The following is a 19,241-nucleotide window of genomic DNA, read 5'->3' on the forward strand; positions in this document are numbered from 1 at the left end:
TACAACTACACTGCATAAAACCCAACCACTAATTTGGCAAGTATCCAGTAGGAATAAGAGGGTGTCCCCCTCCAAAAAACCCTGAAACTAGGGTATATAAAACTGAGGTCACCATATACTTAAGAGAACTGACAGAACCTAACACAAGAAGCTGCACAATCCTAAATGTGCCCGATGCCCAGATCAGCTGTGTGGAAAGGACTCTTCCCCCATCCCAGGGTTAAGAGGATAAGAAGTGGTGAGATTTCATTTCAAAGACTGTATTTCCCCTTCGATCTGTTAATATATATAACTGTAGGTTATCTTGCTGAGTCTACACTCTCTAGTGAGAATTCAAGTGTAAACATTTTATATTTTAACTCCTTTATAAATCTAAGCAAATTGACCTGAGAGAGATTGAAAAGAATTGTTTTGAGCAATTACTTCTAGTATTCAAAATGTGTCCCTTTTGGACCAGTGTAGTCAAAGAGAAGTAACCACACTCTTCAAATGCCTTAAAGACAAGTCCACTCTTGGACATGTGATAAATGTGTTAGGTACTAAACAATTGAGAATTGTTGATGATAAGTAAATGTAATAAGAAATCTTGGTAATTTGCATTGTTCTTTAATATAACTTCTGAGCCTCAACTCTTATGTGTGATAATTTCTTGCAGGTCTGCATTGTGTGTGTAGTATATACAATTGGTTGTGTTTACATTTGAGCGGTGCATCGTTTATTATATATTTATGTGGTTCTGGGTGAATTAATAAATTGTTGGTTGATTAAAAATAAGCAAGTGTCCTGATTTGAGAAATACTGTTCAAGTTAAAAGTTGATCTAGTAAGCTAACGCTCCCTGAACTCAATAAAAAGCAGTTATCCTATTGAATTCTATTATATAGTGGCAAACCTAATTTGTTAGACTTCAGCTTTAAAAATATAATTGGCACCCTGGCATACTCATAAATTGACCCCCCTTTTATGCTTACAACAGACTTGAATGTGCCTCCTCTTTTGCAGGTAGGTTTTCCTCATGACTGGTTACCTACTACTCAGGAGTACAGACTGAACTTTGGGATAGCAACCCAGTTCTATGCCTGAGAACCACTGAGGACCCAGGCCCTGGGGTGCAGATTTAACAGATTGGGGTGGGTTATGGTGCCCAAGTCCTGTATCAGGAGACCCGCTGCGAGAGGAAAGCAAAAATACACTTGCAGAGAAAGAAGCAGATCACAAAACTGCTCTTGGTGAAAGTGCCTGCTCAGGGAATCTGATACGGTGTTTTGGAGGCATGGAAGGTAGACCACTGAGTTAGCTACACAGTGGGATAAGCTCCAGTACCACAGTCTTAATGATTCTGCACATAAGTATTAGGAACTCCCCCCCCCCCCCAATGATTTATCTAGTACATTGCTGCTCTGTTGTCCAGTGTTACCTTGCCTGAGCAGAGGAAAAACTGGCACTTACAGAGAACTGCCCTGAATTCTAGAACATTGATGTGGAGACAAGCTTCTTGAGGAGTCCATTTGCAATGGGCTGTGGAGCCTGGCATCCCAATGAAGTAGAGAAGCTTCCGAGTGATGACCCTTGATGGGGACGGATACAAAAATGGAACTCCCACACAAACTCTGAGAGGACCCTTCCACCAACTGAGAGTAGAGAACTCTTGGAGGTATGATCACTCACTTGAAAAGACTGATGGAGGTGTAAACCATTCAGAGACAGGCCTGAAAGCACTGAAGGTGAGGTCTTGCATGGAGCATCGCATACATGCAGGCCAACATGTGGTCTAAGAGCTGCAGGCAAGCCCTTGCTTTGGATTTGTGCTCTGTTGTAGAGTGGAGATAAGAATGGCTGTTGTGGTGAACCTTTTTGCTGGTAAGTATGCGCTGGTGGTTGAGGAGTCCAGAGTGGCTTCAGTGAAGTCTGTGTGCTGTACCAGTGTTAGGATAGATGTTTCCAGGCTTAGAAAAAGGTCCAGGATGTAAAATAAGACTAGGGCCATGTTTGTTTCTGACTGGACCTCAAGGAGGATCCAGTTGCCCAGACAGGGAAAGATGATTATCCTCCCCCAGATAAGTTGAGCTGCAATGACAGAGAGGACCTTTATAAAGGTCCTCAGAGCAGCTGAAAGGCTAAAGGGGAAGGCACAGTACTGGTAATGCTCTGTACCAACAACAAACCATGAGATGGGTGCTTAGCTACATGAAAGTGTGCAGCCTAGAGGTTGAGGACAGTGAGCCAATCTCTGGGAATTAAGGATGGAATTAATGTTGCTAGGGACAATATCTTGAAAGGCTGCAAAAAGATAAAGATATTAATAGTTATGAGGTCTAGGATCAACCTCCACCCTCCTACCCTTTTGGGAACTGGGAAGAGGGGAGCAGAACCCTCTTCTGACAAATTCTGGGGGGAAATGGCTCAGTCACTCCCCAAAGTAGAGGTTGAATCTCCTGCCTTAGGAGACCCATGTGAGAAGTGTCCCTGAAGAGGCAGGAAAATGGGCCGGGGGGGGGGGGGGGGATGGAATGGAAAATCCTGTGGAAACCACCTCTAAGATCCAGCTGTCTGATGTGATGAGTTCCCAGGCAGGTAGAGGGGAGATCATCCCCAAAGAACAGATGGAGAGTGGTTTCATGAAACATGAGATCCAGAGAAAGGGGTGGCCCATGACCCTCGACCATGCTATCAAAGTGGCCATTTGATACTGGGAGGTCACCACTGAAAAGAGCCCTTTCTTGTGAGGTCTGGAAGAGTTCTGCATGTCTCATATAGGTCTGGTATTAAAAAGGTTGAGAACATTGAGCAAGCTACGGGTTGCTAAATCATCTTTCTGTTGTAGGCATATAGATCTGAAGGGATCCACAGGGTCACCCTGGAATCCTTAAAGGAGTGGTGTGAACTGTTGGTGTCACTACTAAAGAGCTTAGACCCTTCAAAAGGAAGGTCCTCCACTATATTCTGAACCTCCCGGGGGAAGCTGGAGGATTGTAGCCAAGAGGCTCGTCACTCGGTTGCCATCAAACGTGAGGCTGTCTCAGCTGCGTTGAGGGAGGTTTGAAGGGAAGTCTTCACAATCATCTGGCCTTCCAAGATGAGAGCTTGAAACTGCTCTGTTTGATCTTGTGGCAGGTAGTCACTAAAATGTGTACATTTAGCATAGTTTGTAGAATCATATTTTGCCATTGAGGCCTGATGATTCGCAACCCTAAACTGCAGAGCAGCCAATGAGTAGCTCTTTTGGCCCAGAAGGTCCAGACTATTGAGCTCTTTATCCAAGGGAGTTGGCTGCTCTCGTTGACAGCATCCGTTATCAAGGAGTTGGGGGTGGGATGGGAGAAAATATATTCTAGTCCCTTGGCCAGTACATAATATTTTTGTTTGCTCTCTTGCAAGTAGGCAGGATGGTAGCAGGATTCTGCCATACAGTATGGCGTGGTGACCATAAAACCTCATTAATAGGTCACCACCCCATACTGTATGGCAGAATCCTGCTACCATCCTGCCTCCTTGCAAAAGAGCAAGGAGGAGGACTTTCTAAACCTCTAACTCCAGCTTCTCTCATCCTGGGGAGAAGATTCCTGTGGTACCGATGTCTGTTGATAAAGATGGGGCTTCTTATGGGAGGGTATCCTATAATACTGGTCTGTTGGTTCCAGAAAGCCCACTGCAGTGGTGCATAAAGGGCAATACCTCCACAGAATGGAGCTGGACGGCAAAGGAGGTAGAATTCTGGATGGAAACATCCCAATCTGAGGAAGTATCCTCTCCATGTCCTACTAAAAAGACCCAGGGATCAGCAGAGGGGCTGTATATCAGTACCAAGGGGGAGGAGACTGTATGCTGGGATGCAGGATAACCTAAGGACACTCTGGCTCCAAACGGTGAGATGGTACCAGAGGGATCCTTTTGGGTACTCTTTAGGAGGGGAAACCTAGGTTCCTCTGTAACTAAGAGAGCTTCATAGGAGAGGAATCTGGATCATACCAGAGAGCCTGGACAGTGCTCAACAGGAACCTGAGATGGCACTGGAGACAATGAAAAATTACAGTCTGAGTGCATGTGACCTGAGGGGGACAGAATCGGGTGCAGTATGGAGGTAAGGTCCATGTGTTTCTTGTGGCTGCATACATAGAAGAGCAGTACTGGAGCACTGGTTGAAGAAGTCTCCTACAGGTCTCCAGTTCCAGTACTAACAACGGTGCCACTCATGGTGGTTTGTTAGAAGACATCTCGGCACGAGGCATACCAAAAGTCTTTTCTGGTGGATATTGGTATCTTGGTACTGGGGCCTGCAGAAGCCTTAGCAGTATTCATACTGGGATGCAAAGTCTCCTTGCTCCCTGTCCTAAAGAAGTGACTTTCCCCTTTTGGAGAGTCTCTCTCGGGGGAATGGGTTTTCTTCCTCTAAGTGTTTCACTTCTGAATCTGCCTTATGGTCTTTTGAAGTGATCAGTCTGGATCAAGTGACTGAGGCCAACATATGAGGGAAGGGAGTTGGACGCCCCCCCACAGGTCTCAATGAGCACTCCATCAGGAGGAGCGTCAACCTATCCTCCCCCAGCTTGTGAGATCTGCTTTTAAGCCTAGTGCTCTTGCTCTTAGATGAGACATATGACTCTCCAAGGCAGCTGGGATGCTTGTTGCTGAAGGGGAAAGACCTGTGGCAGGTCTGACAGGGTTTGAAAACATTGGGTCTTTGGCATAACCCAAGCAGGGAGACTGTAGACAACCAGAGTGATGGTAAAAGAAAAGTGATTGGGGGAGAGGGGCAGAAACAAAAATGTGCTAAAGCAAATAAAAAACAAATATAACAATTAGGAAGACAATAAATAAAATACTTATTTTCTTAAAAATTTAAGAGCTGAGAAGTTAACAGTGGACTCCATTACGCTCTGTCTCAAGCAAAGGGCAGTTGAGAAGGAACTGGAGCAGCGGTATGCCTGCCTCTCCCTATACCCTTGCATCAGAATCCACGGATATATAGAGTGCAGGCATGGACTCTGCTACTAAAATCTCTACGCAAGAGTGCACAAACACATGCACATTCTATGGTGGAGCACACATAGGAACAAAGGAGAACTGCACTTCCAACACACAATTTGGCAGATACTGCTTCCTAAAACTGCCTTTGGGAATATATTAGGCTCCAGAAATATTTCATGTTATGAGACAGATGTTAGAGAATCTAGCAGGTATGAAAGTGAACACTGATACCATAATGGGCATGGATGCCAGAGCACAAAAGAGAGTACAACGATTTAAACAACATTCTGATGATAGCTCCAGAGCTGCAATTTTCTGGGTCCCTGAAAGACATCAAACTCTCCACATGTTCTTTGAAAGGAGGGCTGGGAGTAGTATTACAGTGTTATGGAACTGATTGATTACCAGTCTCATATGCATGTATGGCTATAACGGCTGCAAAGAAGATGTATCTGCAAATTGAAAAAAAGAGACATTAAGTCTGGCATATGGATGTACTAGATTTCACAATTTTATGGCCATAGCTTCAAAGCAGAAAGTAATCATAAATCTCTGATTGCAATACACAAAAAGCGGCTTGTAGAAGCACTATCAAGGATATAGTGACTACTTTAAAAAATACAGAACTATGATGTGACCCTGAAGTTCTAACCTGGATACCACTAAGTAATGGCAGACACACTCGCAAGAGATTGTGGTTCTCACAGAGTGATGAGAAAGAAAAACATTGGAATGAATACACAAAGAGCACCTTTGGAATGACCACATCAAAAGAACTAGAGAAGTTGTATTCTGGCCACAGATGAATAGTGGCATTGAAGAAATGTTGAGCAGAACGGTGAAACATTTCAGAAGTACCGAGATTCCCAGCAGAAAGAACCAATGATTCGATAGGAACTCACAATTTCATGCAGCAAAGTTAGAATTGACATACTCAACTTTGGGAAGACATGATCACCTGGTTATAATGGACTATTTTGATAATTTCCCAGTAGTCACATATTTTAAAAGATGAAGTCTAGGTGAAATGGGTGAACCCTAGGGATCTTCTTGTGTTTCTGGTCCTTTTCAGATTCTCCAGCATGGAACTAGAGAGATCCAAACCCTCAAAAGGCAAGCTGATAGCCATTACCTGAACTTCTTGGGGAAGGCCAGACATTCTCAATTAGGAAAGTTTTCTCAAACAACTGCAAATTTCATAGCTCTAACTGCTGTTCTAAACATCATAGGATACTCTAAGAACCTGTTTCTGGCTTGAATTGATTTGATTCTTATTTGATAGCTGTAATACTATATTCTTATTTTAATATTAATAACTTATCTTTGGTGATTTGATTTTAGTTTAACAGTTTTAATAAAATTTATAAAATAGATACTGTCTCACATTTATTTCAACAAGCAATATGGGTCCAGAAGTTTTGCAGACCTGGGTGGACTTCCAGGTGGTCAACCTAAAAGCCTGACCAGCTCCCCTAATTAGTCTTTGCTTCTCACAGGGGTCATGCATTTTGTAACTCTGTCTCATGACCTCTAGAGGATCAAAAGGCTCTCCAAGTCTTGAGAGAGAATGATGATAAATAATGACATTTAGAAAAAAAATACAATAATTACTGACTTATGGTACAACATCTGATGTAATTGCACATGCAAGGAGACACACTGTACTCCTGACAGAATTCTGTGCCAATGTGGGGGTGCAGAATTCATATGGCCCACATATTTCTGTTCCCCCCACGCAGAAAAATGCAAAAGAAATCTGCGGGGGCACATGTGTCTCTTCCCCGGCAGCCCAGCCTGCCTGGAGCAGCTTCAGAGATGTAAATCACTCTGGTGGGAAGGGGGGGATCGGTGTGCGTGCATGCAGGGGAGACGTTGATTACTGTCAGGGGGCAAGGCTGGCCAACAAGTGAGAGAGACTCAGTCCCCCTCTCTTGATACTGTGGCTCCGGGGGCACGGAGGAGGGTAGGTCTTTTTGTTATCCAGGAGGAAGGCTCTGTCCCTTAGGCAGAAGTGTAGCAGTCCCCCTGCCTAGTAAAATGTAATTTCTTGAGAATTGAAAAAAACAATTAAATATTAGTATCATGTTACTGAAAATTGTTTGTTTTTAAGTTAAAGAAAATAGCTTTTGTAAAAAAAAATGAAACACATTTTGTTAATGTTGCTGTTGATGGTTAATTGATCTCATTCTCTGAGGAAGAAATGTAGCAACCGGTCTGCATAGTAACATTGTTAATTATTCTATTGTTAGTTAACTGTTCCCGTTCTCAGTCAATTCCCCCAGGAGCATAAAAACTTGTAGAAGTTTTAAGGCCCCTGTATTGCCAGAGTGATGTAAAGCCTTATAAATGACCGTAAGGGAATCAGCTAGGAAGATCTATGCACTTTCTCACTTTTTTTCCTGTGCCAAAGTGGCACAATGGAGTTAGATTTTTACTTACCCATTTAAAAAAAAAGACTTTTGAGGGCAAATAAAACATTTACCAAGCAGTCAATAAAACGTCAGGATAATCAGAGCCAAGCACTTCCCAAAGTACCCAGCTAGGTCCAGGACAATGATTAGCAAAACTGTATGATTTTCATGTGTGAAAGTCAGAGCAATTTATAATGACATTCTACCTTCTCCCTCCCTGTTTGGTGTTCTGTAATGTAATTTAAATGAAAATCCAGGATTATAACTGGAATGCAGGGTATTAGTTACCAAGTATTTGTAACTTATCTTTCATGTGTTTAGGAAATGCTGAATAGTTATTGTGATTTTTTTCTGTATTGTAGTTTAAATAACTTCACAGAATCACAGAATATCAGAGTTGGAAGGGACCTCAAGAGGTCATCTAGTCCAACCCCCTGCTCAAAGCAGGACCAATTCCCAGCTAAATCATCCCAGCCAGGGCTTTGTCAAGCCGGGCCTTAAAAACCTCCAAGGAAGGAGACTCCACCACCTCCCTAGGTAATGCATTCCAGTGTTTCACCACCCTCCTAGTGAAATAGTTTTTCCTGATATCCAACCTGGACCTCCCCCACTGCAACTTGAGACCATTGCTCCTTGTTCTGTCATCTGCCACCACTGAGAACAGCCGAGCTCCATCCTCTTTGGAACCCCCCTTCAGGTAGTTGAAGGCTGCTATCAAATCCCCCCTCATTCTTCTCTTCTGGAGACTAAACAATCCCAGTTCCCTCAGCCTCTCCTCATAAGTCATGTGCTCCAGACCCCTAATCATTTTTGTTGCCCTCCGCTGGACTCTTTCCAATTTTTCCACATCCTTCTTGTAGTGTGGGGCCCAAAACTGGACACAGTATTCCAGATGAGGCCTCACCAATGTCGAATAAAGGGGAACGATCACGTTCCTCGATCTGCTGGCAATGCCCCTACTTATACAGCCCAAAATGCCGTTAGCCTTCTTGGCAACAAGAGCACACTGTTGACTCATATCCAGCTTCTCGTCCACTGTGACCCCTAGGTCCTTTTCTGCAGAACTGCTACCTAGCCATTCGGTCCCTAGTCTGTAGCAGTGCATGGGATTCTTCCGTCCTAAGTGCAGGACTCTGCACTTGTCCTTGTTGAACCTCATCAGGTTTTTTTCGGCCCAATCCTCTAATTTGTCTAGGTCCCTCTGTATCCGATCCCTACCCTCTAGTGTATCTACCACGCCTCCTAGTTTAGTGTCATCTGCAAACTTGCTGAGAGTGCAGTCCACACCATCCTCCAGATCATTAATAAAGATATTAAACAAAACCGGCCCCAGGACTGACCCTTGGGGCACTCCGCTTGAAACCGGCTGCCAACTAGACATGGAGCCATTGATCACTACCCGTTGGGCCCGACGATCTAGCCAGCTTTCTATCCACCTTACAGTCCATTCATCCAGCCCATACTTCTTTAACTTGGCGGCAAGAATACTGTGGGAGACTTACCAAAACAATTGAAACTGGTGTGACTATATTGCATTATTTTGACAAATAAAATCTGCATAATTTTGCATAATTTTTAATTTTTTGGCAAAGAAATCCCCCAGGAGTAACTCTGCCTTCATTCACACATCTAGCTCTAGTTGCACAGCTGTAAATGAATTGAATTTTGCAATAATAAACAAATTTCAGATATAGTAACAGAGCATTACAAAGAAGGCTGCACATTAGAAAAGCAACATTAAATAAACTGAATGCAAAACGTTGTGATATAAGTCAAAATATTAATAGAATTTTTTTAACCCAGCAGGATGAAGAAAGTAGGAATTTGCGATTCTGTTTTTTGTTGGAACTGCAAAAGTTGATTAAAGGGAATATTTGACACTTTTATTGTGGTGTTGTCCTAAAACATACAAGACACTGAGAGGAAATTAAACATGGTCTTAAACAGTGATATCCCTGGGGATGCAACAACTTTCATGTTGAAGGATTTTATAACTGTAGGTGAGCTAGACTAATCGCAAACTCAGTTGTTAATATAGGCGGCAGCAGCAGCCAAAAGAAGCTGCAAAGTCGGCAGGCAAACTGAACAATGTAGAATGATACTGGCATGAAAAACTTGTGAGCTTAGAAAATACATCATACTTTTAAAAGAGGAAAATCTACAGTGTCTTTGAGCTCCGCCTCTGTTCCTAGATTTAGATAGATTAAATTGTTACAGACTAAATCTTGAAGTATGAACCGAGGTTTTCTTCAGGCCTTACTTGAGCAAGTCTCTCACTGACTCCATTATACATTTATACACACACACACTTTTAGGTTCATGGTAGCCCTCTTAGTTTTCCTGATGAGGACTGAACTTGTTTTGGTATTGTTTCTAATTTGGTAACTATGGTTTCAATTCCCTGCTGCACTGGAGCAGAGCTCTGTATTTCTCCTCCACAAAACAAGAAAAGAAAGGTGATGTTAAAGTGTTGAACTGATTTTCAGCAGGGTTCTCAAAGATATTCTAAAACTGAAACAAAGATCTGTTTCGCCACCTCTGCTATGAATGTGGGATTGAAATCTTGATGCACGTGCTCCCACGTAAGACTCAAAAACAGAAAACATCTGGTATGAGAAACTGATTTAGAAAACTCTGTTTCCATAGGGAAGAGTAGCTCAATAGTTTTATTAAGATTTTTAAACTTCAAATTCTATGATACGAGATACTTCTAATAGCTGTTTAATGTACTGCTTGCCAAAAATTACAATTTTTGTACTCACTGTATATATTCAGTAGATAATCTCTCTTTTTACATTTGGAAAAAAGATTAGGAAAAGAAAAAGTCACTGTAAATTCTTTGAGCATTTGACAAAAAATGTTTTTCATTAATCCAAATTAAAAAAGACCGTTCTTACATCCTTTTCTCTCACCACAGCTCATAATATCTTGCCTGCTGACTACAAGGACAGCTGCTGATGGTTGCTGCTTATTCCTTATTACACATTCCGGGTCATCATGACTTGCTAAGGAGGCTTTTCATCAACAATATTTACATGTTTTTCATCAAGTTTGCACCAGATATTCTACTATATTGGTAAATCATTCCGAAGTAACACTAACAGTTAGCCTTACCAATACAGCTTTCACTTTTCACTTCATATCCTGGTGGGCAGATGCATCTGAATGACCCTTCCAAATTCTGACAAGTCCCAGGAAAGCATGCACCAGGAAGTGCCATACACTCATTAGTATCTTAAAAGAATAAATAGAATATATAAGGATTTGGAAATGTTGAAATTAATGCAACAGTGAATTATTTATGTTTATGTAACACTGGCTGATAATACTGTCATCCACAACAGAGATGTAAGCAAGAGGGTTGTCTTTTATGAGCCTTCTTTCCTAACTTCATCGACTTAAACAAGCTAGGGAAAGGAAAACAAATGACATTATTCTAAACCCTCATGCTTTTGCCACCAATTTTCTTAATGTAAGTCTTTTGTTCTCAATATTCTATCTTGGATATTCAGATTGTAATATTTACTTCTAAATGGGGCCAACAGTTTGATTATTTCTTTTTTAATAATATATGGAGATATACCTATCTCATAGAATTGGAAGGGACCCTGAAAGGTCATCGAGTTCAGCCCCCTGCCTTCACTAGCAGGACCAAGTACTGATTTTGCCCCAGATCCCTAAGTGGCCCCCTTAAGAATTGAACTCACAACCCTGGGTTTAGCAGGCCAATGCTCAAACCACTGAGCTAGTTTGGAATCTCCGGTTGGTTTAGTACATACCAATGCAATTCTTGCCATCCGGAGTAAGTTCATATCCTTCATTACATAAACATTTGAAAGAACCAATTTCATTAAAACATCGTCCATTTCTGCACACCTGACCAAAGAAGGAACTGCACTCATCAATATCTGTAAATAAAGGAGAGGTTGAGCCTTTCCAAGACGTCTAACAGTTAGAATGTATATGCAGACACAGTATCATATAAACACACTAAAGTTGCAATATATAATTCCATGGAAGAGACAAATCCTGAGCAGCATGGGAAGCGTTGGCAGGTAGTGGAAAGTAACTCTCACTTCAGTACATTAAGGCATATGTTCTATTTAAACAACACCCCATTTTATAGGGTATTAAAATTTTTAAAGTTGCAGCATTACATCAGCTACTGCATCTGGATATGTTCAGTTGCTGCCAGGTGATTCTTTGTGCGATACTACCTTCAGACACAGAGAAGAAAATGTTCCATGAAGCATTTTGCATTTTATCTGGCGTTTTAGATGTGCTCAGGTTTTCACTGAACTTGTTTTGTTATTTTTCACGTTTTTGGAAATGTAGTAGATAATGTTTTCACCTCTCTTAGCCAGATGCAGTCAGCACTGAATCATCCTGCGTCCTGCAAGCTGATTCTGTAGTTCAGGAGACCATGACAAGTGGGAGACTGAGCATTGGAAATGCCCAATTAGCTCTACAGAGCCATTTTAGTAACATAGATTTAAAAAGACAAGTGTACAACAACAGTGCAGATGGGAAAGTATGGGGTGGATGGCAGGAAAAGAGTGTGTATTAGGTAGAATAAGAAGCTAGCTGTTAATTCTAGTTGGTTTGGAGACAACTTACGCTTTGTTATTTAAAATATTTTAATTTGAGACTTGAGTATTAAATGCTTCTTCTATCAGGTATATAATCCTTATTGTTTACTGCAGACGTTTCAACCATCCTCTGAACCATCTCATACTGGTTTCTGTTGATAACATAATACTGAACTAAATGGAACACTGATCTGATGCAGTATGGCAATTTCTGTGTTACTGGTTACAGCGCATGAACCATTTTTCTCTTTCCACGCTGTTTACTCCATTCAAATATTTGTAGTTGGTTATTATCTCCTTGTGATGAGCTATTCTATCCTTCAGTGGGCAAGGACATGGCTAAGGGAGAATACCATGGGGCTCCAGGCCAGGAAGACGAATAGTAATGAATGACCCTGGGCTATGAATCAACTTGAGCTTGTTAGCCTCCTTGAAAACAGCATGGAGCCATTATGAGAGAGGAGCATAGCTGCTGGGGCTACTGGGAGTGGATCAACAGCCATTCTGCTACACCGAAGGAAGGGACTTCAGTTCAGTGCTGTAGATTTTGTTCTGTTTAAAGCTGCATTCTGTTGCCCATGTGCAGCAAGTTTTGCTTTTTTCCTTCTGCTGCAGGAGAAAAGGATGTAAAAATGATTTATAGACTGTGTTTTGGTTTTCTCCGGGAGTTGGAAGGAATTTAAAGACTTTTTCCCCCCTGTTCAGCCTGTGTGAAGGCTCTTACTTCCCCCTTAAAGGAGAGGATGTCAACTGACCTAGTCTGTTCTCCACCCCAAGAAGGCTTTAATCTCCCTCTTAAAAAAGATGTTCCAGGAACCATGGTTGTACAAAACTATCAAAAGCTTAGCTGTACTCTGGAAACAGTGGTGACTGTAGGTAAGTGAAGTAATCTTGGGAGGGCAAGCGAGTTTGGGAGGCCAATAGAGACTGCTTCCTTGGTACTGGGGTTTCCCTCTTTCCCTAGTACTGAGGACACTCCCTCTTTTACACTGGTATGGAAGTTCAGCTATGAAAATCTGAGGTGGGCTGGTGACAAGCTATTAGTCTAGGGGTAGGAAGTATAAACGGAGGGGAGGAAGTCTTAATAACAACAAGAAGGGGTCCAGAACCCAAGTTTCCAGAAGAATGCTATGTGACTTGAGCAAAAAGAAAAAAATAACTTATAGACAGTGATATCATGAACACTTTTGCAATGTCTGAACATGAATGAAAAGAGGTACTGAAGTGAGCTAACTTAGAAAAAACGCAAATGAAGAAAATTATTTATTTGAATCAGTGGTTCTCAACCTATTTAACATTGTGGGCTGCATATGCAGCTCTCTATGTGTTATGTGGGCTGCATCCACACAATATATATACTACCTGTACAGCTACAAAAAATAAGCTTTAGTATTTGTTATATGATAGCAATATGATTCAAATAGATATAGTACCTTTTTTTCAACACTGGCAAATGTTTACCAAGAGCATTATAATTTAGCAAAATAAGGCAAAACATTCACTGTTAAAATTAATTAATTTACTGTAAGGGTAGCATGGCATGGTGTACTGCCACCCTCACTTCGGCAGAGCTGGTCTGAGTGCCCAGGGAGCATAGCCCCAGAGCTTGCCTGCAAAGATGACTGCCCTGCATTCATCTAGCCCCCCCCCACCCAGGGACTGCTCCCCCAGCATTCAGACCCCCACCAACACTGGGCTGGCACACATGCCTGCCCTGTAGAGACAGGGTGCCCTCTCCAGGGCAGAATGCCCCTCCCAGAGACTGCTCCTCCAGCATCCGTCCCCCCCGCCCAGCAACTGCCCCCAGCATCAATCTCCCCCAAGGAGTGCCCCCAGCCACCAGTCCGTCCCTCATGCACCAGCTGCACCCTCTCTCATGGCCCTAACTCCCTTCACTCCCACTCCTTGCCCCAGACCCTGCCTGCGACTCCCACGGCCCTAGCACTCCCATCCCTGCACCACCCACTCTGCACCTGTACTCTGACACATAGCTCAGCTGTGCAACCCACCCTGTCCACCTGCCACTGCAGTCCTGGTGCCAGGGAGCCTGCTCCAGCCGGGGTCACTGGACCTGCGATCTTGCAGGGTAGGGGAGTGATGAGCATCCTGGCCTCCTGCCAATGCTGTTGGGCCCAATCCTGCTGGGGGAAGGGGCTGACACCGTTGGGCCTGATCCTGTGCCACCCATTTTTGCACCCCCCTGCTGGTTCTGCGCCCAGGTCAGGTGCCCCTCCCATCTCACCCTAGTTACAGCCCTGAGAATGTCACTCGGGCCGCAGCTGTGTGCTGACTGGAACGCAAGGGACCATTGAGAACCACTGATTTAGATGTTATTAATGCATTGGGCAAATGCCCAATTGTAAATAAGGAAGAGTGCCATACAACTTGGGATGAAGTATCATTTACAGTAATGGCCCTGAATCATTACTATGGCTGAAGAATGCTCAGCACAAGTCTCCAGTGGGAGTGAGGAGTGATGCAAAAGATACTTTGAACCATATTTGCAACCCCTGAAGATGCTGGACCAGTCCCTGATGTGATTTATGCTGGTTGCCAATGGCCCCCAAGAACTGTCACAGCAGTTGGGGATCAGTAGAGTGTAAGGGAGTATCAGTCATGCCTCCTTTCCTTCTACACCAGAAGCCAAGAGAGGCGTATGGCACAAAAGCCACTATGGCTACACTACTCAAAGCTTTCTCAATGTAGAGGAATCCTCCAGTGGTTGGGACTGCTTTGCACTATCAGAGCAGAGCAAAGCACTCCCAGTGTACCAAAGAATGAGGGCTTGCATCTTTTTAAAGAATGAAACAAGAAAATTGTTTAAATGATATCCAAAATAATGATTTATTGAGAAAGTGTTATCTACAGAACTGCACAGATGAGGTAACAATATCATTTTCTGCACTTCCTTACCTTTGCTAGTACCCTGATCAGTTCCGACTATGGTTGTGAGGTTTTTTACGTTTCTTTAAATACAACCCTATGTGACCCCAAATCAGCAGCAATTAAGTTAAAGTTTGGATTAAAGTACTTACCCATACAGTCATTATTATGAGTGAGCTCAAATCCTGGGTAACAAAGACAGTTATATGATCCAACTGTGTTTTTACAAGTTCCATTTCCACATGGATGGCGTTCACATTCATCAACATCTGCAAAGACAAAGAAATTTGTAGACAGGAACTTGTCTTCCCAATTGTTTGTTAATGTGGTATGCACAAAAAAGGGTCTTGAAAACGCTCTTTATTCAATATTAGTTTCTAGTGTGTTTTTAAGAAAAAATGGCAGTTTTCATGATTTTTTGCAGAATTTTTTAATTTATTTTTTGTAATGTGGAAGGGGAGACTTGAAATTTTTTTATAACAGTTGGCAGGATTATAGGGATATTTTTACCATATGCAATTGTTTTCAGGATTTATGTTTGAAAGCTTAAAAACTGTTAGTTTAAAGTTATGAAATATTGTTACTTTTTTAAATAATCGAAGTTTGGATATTTGGACTTAGAACAAGTCAGTTGCCAAGTACCCTGCACAAATAATTTGAATGTGATTCAGTTTAAAAAAAAAATGAGAAAAGGAAGACACACATGGACACACAGCAGCATATGAAGAAGTTTCCAATATTTGTATAATAAGAAAATTGGAACACCGCCTATATTTCCAGAGGGACACTGAATTCCTATTTGGAGCCAGAATTTACACGAGAGCTTATTTACAAAAGCTGCAGTAGCTATATTTGGCTGTTTTCTCAAAGCATTAACCAAACAGTGACACAAAAGGAGCTGCATACATGCATTACCTTTTCATAATAATAGAATGTCTACAATTTTAAAAATCTAAACAGACCAAAAGGTCAAGAACAAGAACCTTTGGTTTTGTGATTTATGTATCTTAGTGACATCTCTTTCACATCACCATATGAGCACAATGAGAATAAGGATTTAATCATATTAAGTTCCCTTCAATATGAAGACATTCATCATCACATATTTTTGTGAATACTGATTTTATATTTTATTCAGTGATGTGTGGCCCTGAAGATGTGGCCCAGTGATGTGTGGCCCTGTGGCTACTCCAAAGCACTTTGCACTTTCTTAAAGGAAATTCTAATTTGTCTAATTGATACTTAATATATGAAATCAGTACTTTAATAGGAATATAACCTCCTAATACAATTCAAATTCTAGATACATTCCATTGTCTAGAATTCAAAGCATATCCCTTCCATACCCATGCACATGGTTTGATCTTGGGATGCCTTAAAACCATTGTGACAGATGCACTGGTAACCTCCTTGCATGTCCACACACATGCCATGACTGCAAACATTAGGAATTTCCAAACATTCATTGCGATCTATAACAAAAATATAAAACACATGACATACTTTATTGTTTTCATTCATTTTTCACAAACATGTTTTTACAAAGTTAGTAAATTATTTAAATCATGCTCAGAATTATCCATAACCAAAACTGAATCATTACAAAACTGTTTTTATAGGAACTTTCTTTTTGTCTATACATTTTGAGGTCTCAAACATATTCTAGCAAAAGCTTGACCTCAAGAAAGTTGTTTTAAAATCTCATGGAGTTTCTTATTATTATGAACAGAGAAATATGGCTAGAGCATAAAGTTTTTACATAGTTTTTGCAAGCAAACTAAAAAAAATGGTTTCTCTTGCATCTCAACAGGAAACATGTAAATGTGATAGATACAAATGGAGTCAAGCAAAGCAGTGGAATCAATTGATTTCTTACCAATACAGGCACCATTAGGTGAAAGTTTGAAACCTGCAGCACATTCACAGCGGTAACTCCCAGGACTGTTGATACAGTCTGCATTTCGCTGGCAGAGATTGTCTCCATTGCTGCACTCATCAATATCTGAAACATAAAGAATCCTAATTCAAATGTCAAGTACCACAATATATTTATTTGGTCTAGAGTGCAGATATTTTTAGTGCCGTGGAAGGATAACATGGAGAATGGAGATTCTGATCCTGATTTTCCTCTCACTTGCACCAGTGTAAGCTAGTCAATAGAATGAACTGAAGCTAATAGAATTCCATCAATGAAAAAGCGGGGTTAGGAGAGAATCAGACATTATGGATCTAAGCCCTGTTGCAATAACTGGGCCTACAAATTTACCCTAATTGTGAGCTTAACTATAAATGTAAGTAAAAATTCAAGGCATGTTACAATAACCTATTAACAACATATGTTAATGAAAAAAGGTGCAAAAGCAAAACAAAAAGACTAAATTAGTCCAAACAAAAATGCCTACTAATATAACTCAGGGAGTGTGTTAAAATCATGCTTGGTAAGCCAAAAAAGTGCAGAACTGAAAATCAATGAACTGAAATTAGACCTAATTAATAAACCTTTTTTGGGTCCTTAAAATATGACTTTGGGAGAAAAATTGGTAACTGGAACAAGCTTCATCATCATGGCTGCTATCCCCACCATCTCCTGAGACCTAGGATCTGATTCAAGCTAATCCTGAGAGATGTCCTGACCAGCCCGGGCTAGAGCAAGAGACCCAGATGACACCGCTACCACCAGCTAAATCTCAAACACCATCTGTCCCAATGTCCTTTTCCTTCTCTACCTTATGTCTTCTCTTTCATCTCTCTCTCCCCTTTTTCCTTTTGTCTAATAGGAGTCTGGCTTATTTGGTCAGGACTGTATATCTTGTAACACAGCTGTATGTCTGTGCTCATAAAGAGGTAGCAAAAAGCAGTGCCCCAAGCAGCCCCAATTCTGGTACAAGTTTGCTAAGTCAGGGAGTGCCTGATAAGACCATATGTGGTGCCTGTCCTTTTCCAGTGGTAAGGTGGTAAGTGAAACTGTGAAAGTCAACCCCAGGAGACAGTGACTGCATTTTCTCTTTGTTGTTCTTTTCTCTCCCCTTTCATGTGTATTTGTCTTGTTTTATCATCTTAGGAAATGGAATCTGACTTTAACAACAATAGCAATAACAACACGTGCAGCCCATTTCAACTAACTATTTCTCTCCCCACAAAAGGGCAGTTATTACCATCTTTAATGGCATCTTAAAAAAATCCAGTCAAACAAGGGTTTTTTTTTCTTTCTAAAATCTCTCTCCAGATAAAGGGAAAATATCCCAAAGAGTGTTAGTAAACTAAAAGCCTTATTTAACACATTACATTTCTTTCATTGCTTTTCTGTATCTTTAAGATAAGGTTAAAATGATTTTTAAATGGTGTGTTTGCCAAGGTACTAAGCAGGCTAAGGTCAGTATGCCAAACCCTAACCTTTTTAAAAACTGTTTAATGCTGAAGAGTTTCAAAGTCATGTTAACACTTTTGACTCTTTGGGTCCATAGATTCTATCTAAATTAATACAACATTTTATGTCCCTGGGTGAATCTAAAGGGTTAATATGTACTCAAAAAGCTGGCAACTTGGCAAACAGACAATTGTTTTAAAGTTAGTTTAAAAACCAAGGGTTTATAAACATAAAATTGGGAATTTAAGTTCTTGATACAATACAGAAATCAAACAGTGTATTTAAAAAATCCTTACGAGAAAGTGTGGGTACGTTGCAAAGGGTGTACAAAATGTGGGGCAGCAGGGAAAGGAAAAAGTTTGCCAATTTTTGAATAAAAGCCATATTTTTACAGTATAACAACTTCAGTTGTCAAAAATGTGTTAAAAATCAGCCTTAAACTGGAGGAAAACCCCAGAAATATCAGAATGTTATCAATTGTTTTATAGCACTTTTAATCTTTTTACATGTGCTTTGTTTTGTTTTCCTTTTTTCTTTATTTTAGGGGTTGTAGTTTTTGTAAATGGTAAAAATGTCGTAGGTTTAATGTAAAGGCATTTTTTAAAAGTGGCAAAAAGGAAGTGTAGTTATAGTGTAGCAATTTTTACTAAAAGTACATGTTGGGTAAACCCTCCTGTTAGCAGAACGCCAGCTTAATTCAGCACTGCTACTGCACTGACTGTGAATTAAATTTCAAGAAGCCCTTCTAAAACAAGGAGTTTTGCAGAACCAAACCTTCTTGTGATTGTTTTGGGTTTTGCAATTAATTTTTCCTGTTTAGTTTTTAATGTCAATAATTATTGCTGTTGTTTTGTGCATGTAAGATAGGACGATGCTAGTATTTACAGGTTGGATCCCCATAGTGGGGTAAATTGCCACAATGGCCATGTTGGCCTCACAAATGTTGATGAAGCAGGTGGGCAGGATCTGTCATAGTCTAAAAATGCCTGCAAATTTTTTCCACCCTTGAACATTGCAAAAGGCT

At 41.1% G+C, this 19,241-nt stretch overlaps 1 protein-coding gene across 2 annotated transcripts in view; it reads right to left on the bottom strand.

Moving 5' to 3' along the window:
• FBN2 (fibrillin 2) overlaps nucleotides 1–19,241 on the bottom strand; it is a 257,739-nt gene that overhangs the window by 37,896 nt on the left and 200,602 nt on the right. For both annotated transcript variants that reach the window (XM_005303063.4, XM_065599317.1), the window contains 5 exons: nucleotides 16,727–16,852; nucleotides 16,197–16,322; nucleotides 15,003–15,119; nucleotides 11,158–11,286; nucleotides 10,493–10,612 (listed from right to left, as the gene is read on the bottom strand). In XM_005303063.4, coding sequence (XP_005303120.2) covers nucleotides 10,493–10,612; nucleotides 11,158–11,286; nucleotides 15,003–15,119; nucleotides 16,197–16,322; nucleotides 16,727–16,852 — 618 coding nt within the window. The remainder of the gene's footprint in view (nucleotides 1–10,492; nucleotides 10,613–11,157; nucleotides 11,287–15,002; nucleotides 15,120–16,196; nucleotides 16,323–16,726; nucleotides 16,853–19,241) is intronic.

This window comes from Chrysemys picta, chromosome 6, assembly GCF_011386835.1.
Source record: "Chrysemys picta bellii isolate R12L10 chromosome 6, ASM1138683v2, whole genome shotgun sequence".
In the NCBI taxonomy this organism is placed as follows: domain Eukaryota; kingdom Metazoa; phylum Chordata; order Testudines; family Emydidae; genus Chrysemys; species Chrysemys picta.